The sequence below is a fragment of the Henckelia pumila genome, chromosome 3 (assembly GCF_033568475.1).
Source record: "Henckelia pumila isolate YLH828 chromosome 3, ASM3356847v2, whole genome shotgun sequence".
Lineage (NCBI taxonomy): Eukaryota > Viridiplantae > Streptophyta > Magnoliopsida > Lamiales > Gesneriaceae > Henckelia > Henckelia pumila.
In genome coordinates, this window is record NC_133122.1 from 141,408,095 (window position 1) to 141,428,022 (window position 19,928).

Sequence of the window (19,928 nt, forward strand, 5' to 3'; positions counted from 1 at the left end):
ACTTTTTGGTAAATCAAGAAAAAGATAGCTACGATCTCTGGAATAGTGAAGTAATGCATGCCAACTTTTGTCACTCTCGCTCATAAACTAATTTCCTTTATTAGTTACCTTTTTAACCATCCAATTAGTTAAATTAATGCTTACTATATATATTAACTTTTATTTATTGATTCGAGATAATTTATTAGCAATCAAATCTTGCATGAATGGAATCGAGATCACGCATGGATAGCATCAAATTTGAAATGAAGGGTTTGAAAAATATTTTGTATGTGGGTGTTATCGTTGTTGCACGTAAATATTGAGTCTATTTAGGGGAAAAAAATATAATTAGTGTTTGGATAGTTTTTTTTAAGAAAAATGCTAAATTTACATTTTGTAGTGTACGTATTGCTTACACTAATTTTCTTATTAACTAGTCGTGGTAGCACACGCGATGCGTGTACATAAATAAATTATACGTTTTTTTCATAATAATACTATTTTGTTATACTTATAAACATAATAGTAAAATTAATGATATAATATTATCCACGTTTTCCAAAGAGGGAAACAGAAATTGACCGTTTTTAAATTTGAAATGTAACACATCAACATACCAAATACAATTATTATCACACTCTCAAGTTTAATATAATAGAAAAAAATTATTAAATACAAAACTACCCATGATAAGAAATAAATATTTTATTAACCAATGAAATTTTGTAATTAATAAAGAAAAAATATAAACCAAAATGTACACTAATTTAAACGGCTTGATGCTGAAATATGCAATGTAACCTATTAGTTGTTATTTCCACATTTTAATAATCGATTGTCTACATTTTGTCTCATAAGTTTTTTTATTAATCTTTTGGTACAACTATATATTTAAATCTCACTATTATATCTCCACAAAAAAAAAAATCACATTTATGTCTGTATAGTTGAATATATATATAGTTTCTTTCAAGTGTCCACCTACCATGCCCACCACCATGCCCACCAATGATATGACACTATTCTATTGGATGTGATGAAAATGTGATAAATTGTAAGTCCAATAGAATAGTGTTACATCATTGATGGTCATGGTGGTGGGCATGGTAGATGGACACTTGAAAGAAATTCTATATATATATATATATATATATATATATATATATATATTATAAAGTCAAATATAGCATGTAGATTATATCATCCAATGTTTGTACGATTGGATAAATTGTCTCTTAACGATCATTAGCATTTGAATTACACAATCAAAGATTTCAAAAGAGCACAAGAAGGGTTAAGCGTGATATATGACTAATTTTTAATTAGTGGTACAAAATCAAAGATCCCTTCGTAATTCGGATTTCCCCTTAAGAAATATAATCATTATAATTCAATAAGTGAGAAACAGGTATTTTCAAATCATTATAAGTACTTAATATTTCATCTCGTACTACATAAAAAATAATTAGGCACAAATAAAAACTTTCGTGAAACCATCTTATTAGTTAACTTTGTGTAACAGATCTTTTTTTCACTCAACCCATATAAAAATAATTTTTTTGTATAAAAAAAATATTATTGCGGTTAGAAAGAGTTTATATAAAGATGACAAAACGAATAATTGGTTGCGCTTATTACAAGAAAAGTACCCTCTTTCGATTTCTTTTCTTTTCTTTTTTTTTCCCCTTTGATTGAATTTTTTTAAAAAAAAATTTGTAGGAGTCAAATGATTTGGTTTGCATGTTTCCTGACAAATATTCAACAAAGCTTCGTTCGTAAAAATTCACAAACCATGAAGAAACGAAACATTTTGGGCCATCCCGATAAAGTAACAAAAACGAAAAAACAAACAAGAAAACAATCGTTGTTGTATTGGCAATATCGTGCCTTTAAGTTCTATATATAAATAAAATACCTAGAAAGTATATGTTTTGTACATGGGTAAACTAGTAAATGTTTTCTTTTCTTTTCTTTTTTTTTTAAAAAAAAGAGAGGATTCCAAAACAATAGGAGGTTATGAAATTGATGAAAATCGGGTTCCATTGGTGTAATAATATTTCACCTTTCAAGTGCTTTTAATTAGATAGGCGGCAGTAGTTTCTTTGAGATAACATAATTAGAGCTGTTATTTTCGAAAATAATAACTGGGCTTAATTAAGCATTTAAATCAGACGACAACCTATGCTTTCCAGCAGGAACTGGAGCAGTCATATTAATAGTAATAAATGATCATAGGAAAAATTGAACATTTTTACAGATATAGAGACAATTAGGATGTATTACACCTTAGTCGAGTTTTGAGTTCAACTTGAAAAAAAAAAATTAATACGAGAACTCAATTAATCGAAATTATTTAATTATGGATCTTGATTTTGAGCTCACAAAATTATTATATGATACACAAAGTATTTCTTCCGATCTATGTCCTGTGATATGGTCAAATCTTAGCATTTCGATAAATACTTCTGATATATGTAACATAGACTCATCCATATTGTTCAAAAGACGAGCAACCTAGAGGGGAATATTAATTTTGTATAGTCTAGGTAGTATGCTTTGAATTTAATCCTATCCTATCATACACTGGTCGATCGCCCAATCTGGCAATCATCATTTACCAGTTTGAAAATTGCTATCTTATGTCCGTACATATTTTAGTACAAAATCATCATAAGTTTCAGATAACTTAATCATTAGCAATAGAAAATGCAGTTTAAAAATATCCCCTAATTTTCAGAAAAACAACAAAGCATTACATTTGATAAGATCGAAAACGGTGTGTAGAGAGTGGGTGAATACACACTTAAAAATATTTTAAACTACAATAGTTCGGTTCTTGAAATATTGAGCACCGATGAATTAAATCGAGTTTGATTTTCAAACCAATCGGAAGACACTTGAAATAATCCTTCATAGAAATCGATTAAACATTTTGTAAGCCATTTTAAAACAATGCAAGTTGAAATAATGAAAATATTTTGGCTGAAATATTTTATCAAACACTTTGTATGATATGAAGAACACATAAATTGCTTCAATAATGCATCTTAAAAATCAGTAGCGAGAGTAAAGTAAATGCGATATATAGACACATATTTTTTTATGCATGTTCGGAGATTTCAACGACTCCTACGTCACTCTTTCTTTCTCCTCGGAAGGATATCACTAGAAAACTTTGATTTATACAACTCATTTGTACAAACCCGTACTCCAAGACTAGGACTTGCCCACTGTCTATCTTACAACTTCCAGCTCACTCGATTGTAGGCCGCAACTTCATAATCCGCATAATGTTTAACGTCTTTTATGCCAAGAATACAAACACAATCTTTAACGTCTTTGTGTTAAGACTTTCACTCAAATAATCTTTCAAAGAACATCTCTCATATGTGTGTGAGTGAGCTCTCTTCAATTGATATACAAAGATTTTGGACAAGGAAGGGTGTTATATAAACTTGGTTTGGTGTAAAGAACTTGGCGGTGAATGCTCATCTTTCTTCTTGTTCTTCACACCTTGGTTTTTGCTCCCATTCTAGCTAATTTCTTTAAGTAGGCAGCCCATGCTTTGAATCCTCTTCAAAAGCTTATATTATATTTTATTTATAGGCTTCAAGAGTGATATAGCTGTTAGACACATAAATAGAGTTGTTAAAGATTTTTGTACTGTTTCTAGACTTCTAAACTGAATTTCACTAAACTGATCTTGGAGTGAAACTGATCTTTCTAAACTGAATGTTGGTGCGAAACAGAGCTTGAAGCAGTTTCGATGTTGTAACAGTTGAGCAAACTCAGTTTCGTAGCAATTGGGCAAGTTTTAGTTTCATAGCAGTTTAGCGAGGTAAACTGGATTGCTAAACTGGATGTCGTTTTGCATGATCCGTTGATATTCATGTGAAGCCACGGTTATATGCATGTACTTGAAGGCAAAAGCTGTAACTCTATCAGTCATGTAAACGCAAATGTAACTGAAGGTATAATATTGAATTTCGAAATACAAAGGGGCAAGAACCAACTGAACATAAGAAATGGTAACAGTCACAATGATGGAGAGTAGTGGCTGCTGAAACTGATGGATTATGTTGTCAATTTCGAAATTCATGCTGCATGTAATAGTCAGAAATGTAACAGCCACAATAATGGAAAATGATGGCTGTTAAAATGAGTTATTGGCCATGAATGGGAGGCCCTTCAGCTGCTTATTACACCTATAAATAGTGGCAGATTCAGAAGGGAAATCACACCATTTTCGAGTACAAAAACTGAGTAAAACACTGCACATTTTCGAGTTCCAACCTTCTGCCACTTTCGAAGCATAGCAGAAGCAGCACCAGTTTGATAGCAGCAGTTCGAGCAGATTCCTGCCCAAAGTTTGAGCAAGGTTTCTGTCCCAGTTTCCAAGCAAGCACTCTGTTCTATTGTTGAAGAAGTTTTCTGCTCACGTTTGAGGCTTACCATAAACATCAGTTTCTGCACGATTTTCTTACAAATCACTTAAGGTAAGAGGGCTTATATTTATGTATGTTTTTAAAAAAACGTTCATGATCTTGTTTGTTAAAACTCAATCGTACATCGTCTGGTTCATATTTCTTTGAATTTCGTACATGTTTATTCCATGAAACTCCTTGTTATGCACTGTTAGAATTCGACTTAAGAAGTGGATAAGGAATTCCGAAAATATGATAAGATATGATATGGCCCTGATGCGGTGGGTTATAATAATCGTTTAAGGCCTCGTCCCCTTAGAGGAGTAACAATTAGGGACTGATCAGTAGCCATGATTAACGAGATGAATAACAGTGCTATGTCTAAGTTTATGTTTAATTCATGATATGTGTTCATGCTCAGTTTCTAGTTTTGCCTTTTCTTGATTTATGTTGCGACATGTGTTGGAACATGCTCCCTTTGAACTCCTATGTATCTGTATATTCGACATTTGCATGTACGATTGGCCACCTCTTGCTGAGTGTTTTCCAAAACACTCATCCCCCTTACTTCCCTTCCCAGATACCGAAGAGCAGTTGGATGACGATGAGCAACACGCATTCTGGGGTTGGTGATCAAGTCTAAAATTATGGAAATGCTAGCAGTCTTATTAGTTTTATTATCTTTTACGTTTCGCTTCCGCTATTGTCATGTTTTGATATTGTAAAGATATTTCTGGATTTGTAAAAGATTGGTTGAAGGTTATTTATACACTACGTGGCTTGTTGTTTTACGATTTAAAATTGTTAACAACGCCGATGTTGCGTTCCGATCTCGGGGCGTGATATTTTTGTGGTATCAGAGACTGCCAGGTTCATAATCCGGGTGGGAATTCTTTAGAAAATTTTTGGCAGTTTCTCATACTAGGCCAAAAGGCCAATATAGTCCCCTCCGAAACGATCTCACAAATCAAAGTCATGGGTAATTTTTCCATGAGGAAACTCTTATTTTGGCCGAATTCATTCGTTTAGGCCTCCGAAATCGCGTTTTTTCCGTTTTAGAAAAGATTTAGAATGCTTATAACTTTTTATAAAAAAACTCGAAATCCAATTCCGTCGATTGTGTCACGATCCTCACATATTGTCAGCTCAATTAAAAATCTCAAAATTTTCCATTTTTGGAAATTTTTCCGAAGAGTCCCGTTTCGTTTGTAATTATTGCAAACTGTTCATGTGTTGTGTAATTGCTGATTTCTGATATTTTGTTCTAAGCCTTGCCTTTCCATTTGTTTTCTTTCAGGAAATGGCGCCAAGTTTTCCTCGTACCTGTGCCCATTCCATCTTTCGCATGAAGCAACTGGTTATTGATAACCAGAAGCATAAGATTACTCGACTCTGTGCTAAGGTTGTTCTTGCTAGGCGTGAGCAGCGAGAATGGGAGAAGAGGACCAACAAGTACTTCTATGAGTTAGAACAAGTGAGGGGGGGATAACATATATCTCCGTGATGACATGGACCTTAATCACTTCCGTGAAGAAGCTCTGCGCAACCAAGTGATTAAGTCTGAAGAAGAGCATAACAAAACAAAAGGAAAAATGGAGGCAGCTGAGATAGAGCATAAGCAGACGAAAGACAGATTGGGGACAGCACAGGACACCATAGCAGAGCTGTGGTGTTGTTAGCCACTTGACTAAACAAGTGGAGCATGAGAAGCAGTTGGGGCAGCAGTCCTGCGCAGAACATGGGCAGCATCGTCAACAGATGCGAGATCGTATCCAGCACCTGGTAGCTCAAGTCCAGCAATTGCAGGGTACAGTGGCAAATTTGAATAATCATAATGCTATTCTACTCCAGGCTGTAAATCAGCTGCAAGAAGAGGATTCCGAAAAAGAACCCGAGGAAGATCCGGAGGAGGATCCGGAAGAGATAGAGGTTGAGGAAGAGCCTGTCGAAGCCGTGGGAGATAGAGAAGTTATAGACTTAAATTAATATGGATGCTTTAGTCACTATTCAGCTGTGTTTCTTTGTCACTTATTTCCAATTCTGTTGTTGTTTTAAATTCCAACAAAAACTATCAGTTGTTATTTTGATTCAGTGTTATTTTGAGATTCAATGAATGATCTTTTGATTATCTATGTGTCCAACTTGTCCAGTTATGCTTCTAATACATAAATCTATCAAAATCTTAGAAACTTTACGCGATTGTAGGGCATGAACGAGAGGCCGGTACGCAACAATCGTAACCCACGCTATAGAAACCGCAACAACAACAACAATGAAGGGAATCCTCCACCACCACCACCACCAGGGTTAGGCTTGAATCAAGCAGATTTGATGGCCATAGCAACCATTGTGGCTACCATCATTCAAGGGTTGGGAAACCCGCCTGCCAATGGAAATCCACCACCACAGGCAGTACAACAGGTGCAAGGGGTGAAGTATCATTATGGGTCACTGAGAAAGAATCGAGCCCAAACCTTTAAAGGAGATCCAGATCCTGAGGTTGGCCAAAATTGGCTCAAGAATATCGAGACTCAACTTCGCCTACTCGAGATTCCTGACGAGTTTAAAGTAGATGTCGTTACACCATTTTTGGAAGAAAAAACATCCAAGTGGTGGGAGGCAGTTTCACCACCTATGATTGCAGCCGGTTCAATCATGTGGCGACAATTTAAGGATGTGTTCCTGAAGCAATATTATCCTGCGAAAGTCAGATTGCAAAAATTAAGTGAGTTCAAAAGTTTCACTCAGACTCAGGATATGTCAGTGGTTGAATACACTTCAAAATTCAATTCACTCGGAACGTATGCTCCTACTATCATGGCTGATGATGTCTTGAAGATGCACCGTTTCAAAAGAGGTTTGAGCAGTCGTATTCAGACAGCTTTAGCAGTATACCATGCCACAAGTTTCGCTGATTTAATGGGAGCTGCAATTCGAGCTGAAACCGATATCAAACGAAGGGAAGACGAGAACACAAACAAGATACCTCTTGTGGGGCAATCTTCAATAGGAAAACAGCCATTCAAGAAACCATATCAGATTACTGGAACAAACAAGAGCGCTCCTTCAAAACCAAGCAATCAAGAAATCAAACCATGTAGTACCTGTGGATTTAAACACTTCGGAGAATGCCGCAGAGCAAGTGGCACCTTTTTTGGATGTGAGAAGACTGGGCACCGCATTGCAGATTGTCCAGAAAACAAGGGCAAAGAAACTGAGGCAAAAGGAAGTTCTACTCCGAATAAACCAAAGGATAACAAGCCGAATGCCCGAGTTTTTGCCATAACCCAAGAGGAGGTCGAGAATGCAAATGACGTTGTAGCAGGTACCATTCTAATCAACAAAACTTCTGCTTATGTGTTCTTTGATTGTGGTGGTACGCATTCGTTTATATCTAAGAGGTTTGCTAAGAAGTTAGGACTTACTCCTGAGATACTTGTGGAACCTTTTAGAGTAGCAACTCCCACTAGCAAAACAATTGAAACCCATAGGTTTCATCGAGATTGCGTAATTAACATCAGTGAACACGTATTTCAAGCTGAACTCATTCAACTAAACATGGAAGAATTTGATGCCATTTTAGGAATGGATTGGCTAGCAAATGACCATGCTTTAGTAGATTGTTGCATGAAGAATGTCAAATTGAGAGCTGCAAATCTCGACGAAGTCATTTATCATGGCAAAGTCAAGGAGCAGAAGTCTCTTTTATCTGCTTCTCAAACTTGAAAAGCTATGAAAAGTGGAGAAGAAGTATACCTAGCAGTGGTAGGCGAGGTAAAAGAAGAAGTTACACTTTCATTAGAAGATATTCCGATAGTTCAAGAATTTCCGGATGTGTTCCCTGAAGAACTTCCTGGGGTAATTCCCGACTGCGAAGTGGAATTTGAAATTAATCTGGTACTTGGTGCTGCACCTATCTCGAAAGCACCATACCGAATGGCTCCAGCAGAGTTGAAAGAATTAAAAGAGCAACTCCAAGAATTGTTGGATAAAAAGCAGATACGACCAAGTGCATCTCCTTGGGGAGCCCCGGTCCTGTTTGTAAAGAAGAAGTATGGGAGTATGAGATTGTGTATTGACTACCGAGAACTCAATAAAATCACAATCAAGAACAAGTATCCTCTTCCAAGAATTGATGATTTGTTTGACCAACTCAAAGGAGCAACAGTCTTTTCCAAGCTCGATCTAAGGTCAGGCTATTACCAATTGAAAGTCAAGACAGAAGATGTTCCGAAAACAGCTTTCCGAACAAGGTATGGACATTACGAGTTCATGGTGATGCCTTTCGGATTAACCAATGCACCGGCAGCATTCATGAACCTCATGAACAGAGTATTCAAGCCGTTCCTTGACAAATTTGTAGTGGTGTTTATTGACGACATTCTCGTATATTCACCAAGTGACGAGGACCATAAAGACCATCTCCGGCTCACACTTCAGATATTGAGAGAAAACAAACTTTACGCCAAATTTAAGAAGTGTGAATTCTGGCTAAAGTGCGTAACTTTTCTAGGTCATACAATTTCCAAAGACGGAGTGTCAGTGGATTCCAAGAAAGTGGAAGCCGTCATGGATTGGCCTAGACCAAAAACGGTAACTGAAGTTCAGAGTTTTCTAGGCCTGGCTGGCTATTATCGAAAGTTTGTGGAAGGATTTTCCTCAATAGCTATACCTCTCACCAAAATCACACAAAAGAACTCTAAATTCAACTGGGATGAATTGTGTGAGAAGAGCTTCCAAACCTTGAAAGAAAAGTTGGCATCCACTCCAGTGTTGATTCTACCAACTTAAGGTAAAGATTTTACCATATACAGTGATGTGTCAAAAGGAGGGTTTGGATGCGTACTCATGCAAGAAGGAAGGGTAACTGCTTATGCATCAAGACAACTGAAGCCGTATGAGCAAAACTACCCCACACAAGATCTTGAATTAGCAGCAGTAGTCTTTGCACTAAAAATTTGGAGGCACTATCTCTACGGTGCAAAGTGTGAAATATTTACTGATCACCAAAGTCTCAAGTACTTGTTTACTCAAAAAGAGTTGAATATGAGACAGAGAAGGTGGATTGAGCTACTGAAATATTATGACTTGACGATAAGCTATCACCCTGGAAAAGCAAACAAGGTCGCTGATGCGTTAAGTCGAAGAATATGGGTAAAGTAATTCAAGCTTCACTCTCAGCACAACCATGTCTTCGAAAAATAGTCAAGTTGAAACAGAATCAAGATCCTTCTTTAATAAAACTCAAGGACCAATTCAAGGAAGGAAAGACGCCTAATCTCCAAATAGATCAAAATGGAGTTTTGTGGATGAAAGGACGATTATGTGTACCCGACATCGATAATCTTCGTCATAAAGTGATGTCTGAAGCACACAAATCAAAATTTTCAATTCATCCCGGCAGCACCAAGATGTATCGAGATTTAAAAGGAAATTTTTGGTGGAATGGGATGAAGAAGGATGTTGCTGAGTTTGTGTCTCGATGTCAGGTCTGTCAGAAAGTCATAGCTGAACATCAACGACGTGGAGGATTACTTAAACCTTTGTAAATTCCAGAATGGAAGTGGGAACACATTTCTATGGATTTTGTTGTCGGCTTACCCAAGTCAAGGCAGAATCATGACGGAATATGGGTAATTGTAGATAGACTTACTGTAGTGACCCGTATCCAGAATTAACGATTAATGAATAATTAATCGTGTAATCATGTTTAGATTAAGTAAAACATGATTAAGGAAATTCCAAATGGGTTAACGGAGTCCAGAAATGGATTCAGGACAATCGAAAATGGTCGGGAAGGTTTCGAGGGTTCGGATGGTTCGGAGGCTCCGAACCGGGTTAGGAGGCTCCAAACTGGATCGGAGGATCCGAACCAAAGATCGGAGGATCCAAACGGGTTCGGAGGCTCCGAAGATAATGCATCATGGGTGACATCATTGATGGGACTTTGAAGGATCCAAAGTCAGGATCGAAGGCTCCGAACAGGAACGGAGGCTCCGAAGTCAGGAACGGGGGATCCGAACCAGTTCGGAGGACCCGAAGTCGAGTTCGGACGGCCCGAACTTCGCCTATAAATAGAGGTCCGAAATTTCATTTTCAACTCGCACCTCTCCTTTTCCTCTCTCAATTCCTAGGCTTTCTAACTCAGATCTAGGGAGTTCTAGGCATCCTATTGGGAATCCGGAATTGGCATAGCGATCCCGACGTCGAGGCGAAGATGTGCCTAAGTTTTGAGACAATTGTCATCAGCGGGCTGACGACGGACGCAGGTATAACTATGGCCTCCTTAAATTATTTAGGAGTATGCAATAGCTTAGTTAAGGCTTTTAGAGCTTAAATAATGATGCATGGATATTCGCATTGTAGAGTTGATGATAGGCTGGGAACCTAGAGTGGGACTGCTAGGACTGCCTGTAGTAAGGTACGTAAGTATAGACTGAGATAGCCAGCGGGTTTTGCATGTTTATATGTTGCATTTGTGTGTCATATTATTATGCAGCATGTGCATATCATATTGTGTCTGTCCATCTTTTGAGATGAGTCATGTAGGGCCGCTCAGCCCTGTCTGGACGGGTGATGTCTAGTGCCCAGTGACTGAAGGGTCATGGGTGATTAGCATCTGGGGGACACGGTCCATGTCCTATAGGAATGAGCAGTTTACACAGGGTTTGCTCCCCGGGTTGTACCACTCATGTCCTAGGCACCATTACTGAGCAGTTGTATACAGTTATCCTAGATATGGATACCCTATCATTTGCATGCATCATATTTGTATGTTTTACCCAGTGCTTTCGTATTGAGCTTAGAGCTCACGTCCAGTCTTTCTTGTGTATCTGGGCACCCCATTCGACGGGGCAGGTGTAGGTGCAGGATTGAGCACCAGGAGTTTGGAGTAGCCAGTGACCAGTGAAGACAGCAGGATTAGCTGTAGGTTTTGCCTTTAGGCTATTTATTCGATTTGGTTGTATAAATCGAATTGGTTTAACCGGTTGTATTCTGCCGGTCTGTTTTTATTTAAGTCTTCCGCAGCGATTTATTTAATGCATGTTTAAATTATGCTCTTAACTCTGATTAGGTAGCGGATCCGGGTAGGGTCGCTACATTTTTTGGTATCAGAGCGGCATGTAAAGAGACTTGGGATATAGTAATAAAACTTTGGGTTATCCTTATAGGATTGATTAGACCTTGGAAGAGGTGATGATGCGATGATTAGTTTGCCCAGAGACTTTCATCATCGGCAGGATTTCTGAAGATTTGGCTTATGGGATACCAGCAAGTGCGGACATGAGTGATAGATCGTGTCCGAGTTTTCAAGACTTTTACTCATGTTGATCCTAGCTTTGGATCGAGTATCGGATGCCAGAGGCAGTGGCAGAGCATTGGACGGGACGCACTTGATGTTTGCATCTGTATCGTCCGTACCATGATGACACTACTCTGAAGATTCTCCACTAGTAGTTGGAGAGATTGTCATTAAACTCATGAAGAACATAGTTTTGCCGGTATGCTTGTACCGATGAGTTCGGTAGGCACACGGAAAACTTCATGTTCAAAAGCATGAATTGGTTACAAGAAGAAAGCTGACGGTAGATCGTGAGCAGAAGGGGTCGACTGACATGCACTGACGCAGAGCATAGCTAGTTAGCTATCACGTGCCATATCTCCGGAGTTCTTCGTAGGAGGACATGTAGAGAGACTTGGTCGGGAGTATGCTTGTATCGATGCGTGTGCCGATTAAAAGCTTCATACTCAAGAAACGAAGACTAGTACGATGATTTAAATACTGTATTGATGTAGTTGTAAACAGTATTTCAGTTGTAATGAATCATCATACTTTGGTTGTATCATTTCAAGTTTGATTGTACATTTCATTGTATTTTGAATGCTGTATGTATTACATGAGATTGTAATAAAGATAATTGTACATAACTTGAAATAAGTGATACATGTTTTATTTATCCAGCAATTCGTGGTTGATTGCATGATTGTGCGAAAGTTTGGATTGGGTTTAGTTTATTAGCGTTCAACTATTGCAGCTCATGGGATTTGAGTGGGCCGACTGTGACTGTTTGACTTGTTGTTAGTCTAGGCGTTTTCCTAGGATTGACCTAGTTAGTCAGTGGACTATGTTAGTGCCAGCGATGAGTGGACTCATCTAGAGACATTAAGGGTATTGTTCGGTTTAGAACATTGGGCTTTATTCTAAGTTGTCTCCTTAGAATAGTAGGCTGCCTGACCTTTGGTAGGTGTAGACTTGTGATGATGGGTTTTTCTTTAGGGATATCAGGTTCAGTATATGCCGAGAGTTGTGGACTATGACCATGACTAGACGTGATGGGGCGCGACCCTATGCCAGTGTTACTCTGGGAGTCCTTGTACTTCAAAGGTTATCTAGGAGCCTTCGTGCTTCAGGAGATGGCGGTGGGAAGGCTACTAAGTCTAGGGATTTGGTGACAGTCATGAAGATGTATGACCTTGGATTAGATATCAGGTTTGATATCGATGGTTTGATATCATCTGGTGTGCCAGTCTTGGAGGGAATTCCTTGACGAGTGTGTACTCTGACCAGATAGGTTTTGACCTATGGGTTACTGCTAGACGTGTGGATCTAGTAGGCGGGCGGATTTCTACCAGCGATGACTAGGGGTTGTCATCAGAATTGTGGTTAGAGATTTCCTATGATAGGAGTCATCCAAGAACTTGGATGTGATGTTGTTACGAGACTTTGACTCGAATACGAGGACTACACCATGATGATTGACTTCATCTGTGATAGATTATGTCAGACGCTAGGGATTGTACAAGAGCTATCTGAGATATGAGGGAAGTGTGGCCTATACCCGTGAAGCCTTGGTGGTTGTCCAGGTGGGTTAACATGGTAAGCTACCTCGATCTTAATTTGTTGAACAATCTTAGCGAGGGATATAATCAAGATTGTGTCCGAAGATTGTGGAAATCTCTGAGATTCTTTAGTTATTCTTCTTGGACTTGACAAGCCGTGGTGTTCATTCTGAATGAACGAAGCAAGGATAGTTAGTGCAGTGTTTGCGCTAAGTACTGCCTGATATTTTCAGTTATTGAGCGTAGGATTTTTCATGGGATGGAAATGCTCTTAGTTCATCTTGATGTTTGCCTTGGGCGAACAAGACATCGATTAGTAGTGCTGATGTGGCACGGAATCTGTGCTAATGACTACTAGTGTCAATTGGCTAACTCTGTCAGAGTTAGGTTGATTAAGTTCAGCATACGAGGTAGCTGTCAGTAGTGAGACACGAGATTGTGTCGATAGACTACTAATAGCTATTTACTGGTTATCAATCATGAGTGTGTTGAAACCAAAGAGATTTTGGTATTCCAAGCGTTTGGAAATGGTTCTTTGTGGCAGCTGAGTCATGGTTATTGACCGAGCCATGTAGGTTGGATGATCAGTGGTGGTCTGATCTAATAAGTGCGAGCTTAAGTAGATCAACGAGTTCAATTGGTTGAGCCAATCAGGGTTGATCAGGATGTAGCAATTAAGAAATACTTGGAGTAGTATTTTTCGAGTAGTGCTTATGGGATGAGTACTGGATACCATCTCAGAGCATTTGACAATTCGGATGATTTAGGGTCTCTAAGTTGCCAGGGACTAATCTACCGAAAGATTATGATTGAATTGTATGGTCGAGTTAGATGTTAACTTGACAGGAGGAACAAGCGAAGGAATTGGTAACTCCCAGGATAGTGCTTTTGTGATGATGTCTTAGTATACCGTTTAGTTGAGATCCAACGAGGAATGTGTACTTGTATGGACATCAGTTGTTTGATTGTGAGGTGTGACATTTGCTGAGACCTAGTTCTCGAGATCCGGCAGGGTGTGTCACAAATTTTCATCGTGTGGTGCTTAAGATCATCGGAATAATCAAGGCAGTCGTAGGTCGACTTAGTAGCCAACAAGGTTTTCCTTTGGGATCGAAGATTTCGCAAGATCGTGACGGATCGAAATTGTTCTTTCGAGTCAGTGAGTCACATCTATGCGGATTGTTTTGTCAAGAATATTGCGCGTTAGCAATGATCAATATTTGGATGTGCGTCGGGTGGCAAGTTACTTCGAGCACAAGTATTTCCCAGGATTGACTAGGGAATTGACGAATTAGATCGTTCAGTGCTGAGACTGATGCGTTCGGCAAGGGAGCGATTTGACTATTGAGAATTTGTTGGGATTTAGTTCCAGGATCAGTATGTTCAACCTTGGGAGGTTGGTATGAGCTGATGGTATTATCAGAGACTCTGAGTTGAGTTATACCAGGCGCAATGACTGTCGAGTTTCGAGACGGAATAGGAAGCATTTCCATATGTCTGTGCACTGTGGAATGTCTCAGTCGAGCATATTGGTGGAAGCTTGCCTTAGTCTTGATGTGTGTATAGTGGTTGCGATTATGTATAACTATCAGGAGGATGTTTATCGATCAGATTCATGAGGTGAATAACCTATGATCGAGATGGTGTAGATCATTAGAGGCGTGATGACTTCCATTGCAATGTATGCGTGATTTCGCAGGCCAATGGCTAGGAGATGACGTAGCGTCATAAATTGCAAGTGATGATAGTTATCATCAGGGCACAGTGTTGAGGTTATACTAAGAAACGTGGACAGCAGAATTTACTAGACATGATGGTTTAAGTTCCCAGTATTTCTTGGGAAGCCGGTTGTGCTTCAGGGAGAGTGGGGAGGGTAACCAGTCTAGGGAACATTGTGAGCAGTTATGTTGGAGTATAGACTTGAGTCAACTGGATTATCTTAAAGCGAGATTCATGTTAGAATGTGTCAGCACAATGTTGGGATTAGTGTTTTCCTGACTAGAGGTGTTGAACACCGAGAAATTTTGAAACCATTAGATGGTTAGATTCGATAAGTAATTCGACGAATGCAGTAAAACCAGTTAGGTTATGACTTGGTCTTCGTCAGTATAAGATTTCCTTTGAGACGATAAGCTCGATCAAGTGGGTGTTGGTATCTTTCGTGACCAGAGAGATCGGGGTCAGTTTGGAAGACGTATCAATGTTGTGATATGCGAGTGCTAGAGGAGTTCGATTGTCGACCAGTAGCGCAGTAATTTTCAGCTGGGAAAATGTTAATGCGGTTCAGCATTAATGAAGCTTGCAGAGAATTCGACGGGAGTCTGAATGTGTCGGAGGATATTTCGACCAGACACTCGAGCAAGGGTTTCTTGTACGTTCTCAAGGTTTTAACCTAGATTTCGAGGATGAAATCTTCTAAGGGGGGGAGAATGTAGTGACCCGTATCCAGAATTAACGATTAATGAATAATTAATCGTGTAATCATGTTTAGATTAAGTAAAACATGATTAAGGAAATTCCAAATGGGTTAACGGAGTCCAGAAATGGATTCAGGAAAATCGAAAATGGTCGGGAAGGTTCCGAGGGTTTGGATGGTTTGGAGGCTCCGAACCGGGTTAGGAGGCTCCGAACTGGATCGGAGGATCTGAACCAAAGATCGGAGGATCCGAAGGGGTTCGGAGGATCCGAGCTCGGATCGGAGGCTCCGAAGATAATGCGTCATGGGTGACATCATTGATGGGACTTCGGAGGATCCGAAGTCACGATCGAAGGCTCCGAACAGGAACGGAGGCTCCGAAGTCAGGAACGGGGGATCCGAACCAGTTCGGAGGATCCGAAGTCGAGTTCGGACGGCCCTAACTTCGCCTATAAATAGAGGTCCGAAATTTCATTTTCAACTCGCACATCTCCTTTTCCTCTCTCAATTCCTAGGCCTTCTAACTCAGATCTAGGGAGTTCTAAGCATCCTATTGGGAATCCAAAAGTGGCATAGCGATCCCGACATCGAGGCGAAGATGTGCCTAAGTTTTGAGGCAATTGTCATCAACAGGCTGACGACGGACGTAGGTATAGCTATGGCCTCCTTAAATTATTTAGGAGTATGCAATAGCTTAGTTAAGGCTTTTAGAGCTTAAATAATGATGCATGGATATTTGCATTGTAGAGTTGATGATAGGCTGGGAACCTAGAGTGGGACTGCTAGGACTGCCTGTAGTAAGGTACGTAAGTACAGACTGAGATAGCCAACGGGTTTTGCATGCTTATATGTTGATTTGTGTGTCATATTATTATGCAGCATGTGCATATCATATTGTGTATGTCCATCTTTTGAGATGAGTCATGTAGGGCCGCTCAGCCCTGTCTGGATGGGTGATGTCTAGTGCCCAGTGACTGACGGGTCATGGGTGATTAGCATCTGGGGGACACGGTCCACGTCCTATAGGAATGAGCAGTGTACACAGGGTTTGCTCCCCGGGTGGTACCACTCATGTCCTAGGCGCCATTACTGAGCAGTTGTATACAGTTATCCCAGATATGGATACTCTATCATTTGCATGCATCATATTTGTATGTTTTACCCAGTGCTTTCGTATTGATCTTAGAGCTCACGTCCAGTTTTTCTGTGTATCTGGACACCCCATTCGACGGGGCAGGTGTAGGTGCAGGATTGAGCACCAGGAGCTTGGAGTAGCCAGTGACCAGTGAAGACAACAGGATTAGCTGTAGGTTTTGCCTTTAGGCTATTTATTCGATTTGGTTGTATAAATCGAATTGGTTTAACCGGTTGTATTCTGCCGGTCTGTTTTTATTTAAGTCTTCCGCAGCAATTTATTTAATGCATGTTTAAATTATGCTCTTAACTCTGATTAGGTAGCGGATCCGGGTAGAGTCTCTACACTTACAAAGACAACGCATTTCCTACCGGTCCGCATGAACTACAACCTGGATAAACTAGCTACCCTGTACATGGACAATATCGTAAGGTTACATGGCATACCTGCTAGTATTTTGTCAGATAGGGACCCGAGGTTTGCGTCCAGATTTTGGAAAAGCTTTCAGGATGTCATGGGAACCAAGGTCACTCTCAGTACAGCCTATCACCCTCAACTGATGGCCAAACAGAGAGAACGATCCAAACATTGGAGGACATGCTGAGGGCTTGTGCTCTAGACTTTAGTGGTAACTGGAGTGAACACTTGCCTTTAATCGAGTTTGCTTACAACAATAGTTACCACAGCAGTATTGGAATGGCACCATACGAAGCCTTATATGGGAGAAAGTGTCGCTCACCTTTATACTGGGATGAAGTAGGAGAGAAAGCCATCACTGGACCTGAACTGGTTCAAGAAACGATAGAAAAAGTAACCATCATCAAGGAAAGACTCAAATCTGCTCAAGATTGACAAAAGAGTTGGGCTGATATGAAGAGACGACCGTTGGAATTCAAAGTAGGTGAAAAGGCATATGTAAAAATCTCACCCATGAAAGGAGTAGTTCGATTTGGCAAAACTGGAAAATTGAATCCCAGATATGTCGGACCATTCGAGATTCTGGACAAAGTAGGAACCTTGGCGTATAGACTGTCCTTACCACCAGATATGTCAAGGATTCACAATGTTTTTCATGTTTCTCAATTAAGAAAGTACATCCCAGATCCCAGTCATGTCCTTGAAATTGAACCTCTTATAATAGAAGGAAATCTGAATAAGGGGCTCAAGTATGAAGAGTTTCCAATTCGAATAGTTGATACCAAGGATCAAATTTTGAGGCGAATGACCATTCCATATGTAAAGGTCCAATGGTCTAATCACACGGAGAGGGAGGCCACTTGGAAATTGGAAGAGAAGATGCGCAACCTGTATCCATTTCTCTTTGCAGAACAAGCCAATCCAAGTTTCAAGGACGAAACTTCCCCAAGGTGGGAGGAATGTGAAGCCACGGTTATATGCATGTACTTGAAGGCAAAAGTTGTAACTCTATCAGTCATATAAAAGAAAATGTAACTGATGGTATAATGATATTGAATTTCAAAATAAAAAGGGGCAAGAACCAACTGAACATAAGGAATGGTAACAGTCACAATGATGGAGAGTAGTGACTGTTGAAACTGATGGATTATGCTGTCAATTTCGAAATTCATGCTGCATGTAATAGTAAAAAATGTAACAGCCACAATAATGGAAAATGATGGCTGTTAATATTAGTTATTGGCCATGAATGGGAGGCCCTTCAGCTGCTTATTACACCTATAAATAGTGGCAGATTCAGAAGGGAAATCACACCATTTTCGAGTACAAAAACTGAGTGAAACACTGCACATTTTTGAGTTCCAACCTTCTGCCACTTTCGAAGCATAGCAGAAGCAGCACCAGTTTGATAGCAGCAGTTCGAGCAGATTCCTATCCAAAGTTTGAGCAAGGTTTTTGTCCCAGTTTCAAAGCAAGCACTCTGTTCTATTGTTGAAGAAGTTTTTTGCTCACGTTTGAGGCTTACCATCAACATCAGTTTCTGCACGATTTTCTTACAAATCACTTAAGGTAAGAGGGCTTATATTTACGTATGTTTTTAAAAAAACGTTCATGATCTTGTTTGTGAAAACTCAATCGTACATCGTCTGGTTCATATTTCTTTGAATTTCGTACATGTTTATTCCATGAAACTCCTTGTTATGCACTGTTAGAATTCGACTTAAGAAGTGGATAAGGAATTCCAAAAATATGATAAGATATGATATGGCCCTGATGCGGTGGGTTATAATAACCGTTTAAGGCCTCGTCCTCTTAGAGGAGTAACAATTAGGGATTGATCAGTAGCCATGATTAACAAGATGAATAACAGTGCTATGTCTAAGTTTATGTTTCATTCATGATATATGTTCATGCTCAGTTTCAAGTTTTGCCTTGTCTTTATTTATGTTGCGACATGTGTTGGAACATGCTCCCTTTGAACTCCTATGTATCTGTATATTCAACATTTGCATGTACGATTGGCCCCCTCTTGCTGATTGTTTTCCAAAACACTCATCCCCCTTACTTCCCTTCCCAGATACCGAAGAGCATTTGGATGACGATGAGCAACACGCATTCAGGGGTTGGTGATCAAGTCTAAAATTATGGAAATGCTAGCAGTCTTATTAGTTTTATTATCTTTTACGTTTCTCTTCCGCTATTGTCATGTTTTGATATTGTAAAGACATTTCTGAATTTGTAAAAGACTGGTTGAAGGCTATTTATACACTACATGGCTTGTTGTTTTATGATTTAAAATTGTTAACAACGCCGATGCTGCGTTCCGATCTCGGGGCGTGACAATTCGGGCAAAGTGATGAATACAAAAGTTGTAGCCCTTGATCTTAGCTTTCCAACGCCATAAAATATCACTCAATTTGAATTTCATATGCGAAATATGCTCAAAATATCATAGCTGCTCAAAAACAGTTGAGCACAAAAGCAGTTGAGTGTATATGGTAAGTTGAGTATTATATCGCTCGATTCGTTGATTTTTGGGTAAAGTGATAAACATGAAAGTTATATTCCTTTCTCTTAGATTTCCACGGAATCAAGAATCACTCCATTTCGAGTTTATATGAGGGAGATATGCTCGAAATACTAGACTATGCTAGAAATTCTGTTATGTAGAATTTCAGTTCCAAACTAGTAAATTCAATGCAGTGTAGCAGCT

The 19,928-nt window shown here is 39.4% G+C and overlaps 3 protein-coding genes across 3 annotated transcripts; all 3 read left to right on the forward strand.

Annotated features, from left to right (window-relative positions):
- The first annotated feature begins 6,614 nt into the window (after positions 1 to 6,614).
- LOC140889640 (uncharacterized) lies at positions 6,615 to 8,132 on the forward strand. The gene has a single exon (XM_073297359.1). The coding sequence runs from the start codon at positions 6,615 to 6,617 to the stop codon at positions 8,130 to 8,132; it is 1,518 nt and encodes a 505-aa protein (XP_073153460.1).
- A 1,424-nt stretch (positions 8,133 to 9,556) lies between these two features.
- LOC140889641 (uncharacterized) lies at positions 9,557 to 17,650 on the forward strand. Its single transcript, XM_073297360.1, has 2 exons — positions 9,557 to 9,895; positions 17,267 to 17,650. The coding sequence occupies exons 1-2, from the start codon at positions 9,557 to 9,559 to the stop codon at positions 17,648 to 17,650; spliced, it is 723 nt and encodes a 240-aa protein (XP_073153461.1).
- An 18-nt stretch (positions 17,651 to 17,668) lies between these two features.
- LOC140889642 (uncharacterized) lies at positions 17,669 to 18,238 on the forward strand. Its single transcript, XM_073297361.1, has one exon. The coding sequence runs from the start codon at positions 17,669 to 17,671 to the stop codon at positions 18,236 to 18,238; it is 570 nt and encodes a 189-aa protein (XP_073153462.1).
- Positions 18,239 to 19,928: the final 1,690 nt, after the last annotated feature.

Bases quoted from the DNA above. Each gene is read 5' to 3' on its own strand.
- LOC140889640 (XM_073297359.1), top strand. From the start codon at position 6,615: ATGAACGAGAGGCCGGTACGCAACAATCGTAACCCACGCTATAGAAAC.
- LOC140889641 (XM_073297360.1), top strand. From the start codon at position 9,557: ATGGGTAAAGTAATTCAAGCTTCACTCTCAGCACAACCATGTCTTCGA. The intron at 9,896-17,266 runs GTCTGTCAGAAA...TTTGTCAGATAG, and splicing joins AGTTTGTGTCTCGATGTCAG to GGACCCGAGGTTTGCGTCCA.
- LOC140889642 (XM_073297361.1), top strand. From the start codon at position 17,669: ATGAAGAGACGACCGTTGGAATTCAAAGTAGGTGAAAAGGCATATGTA.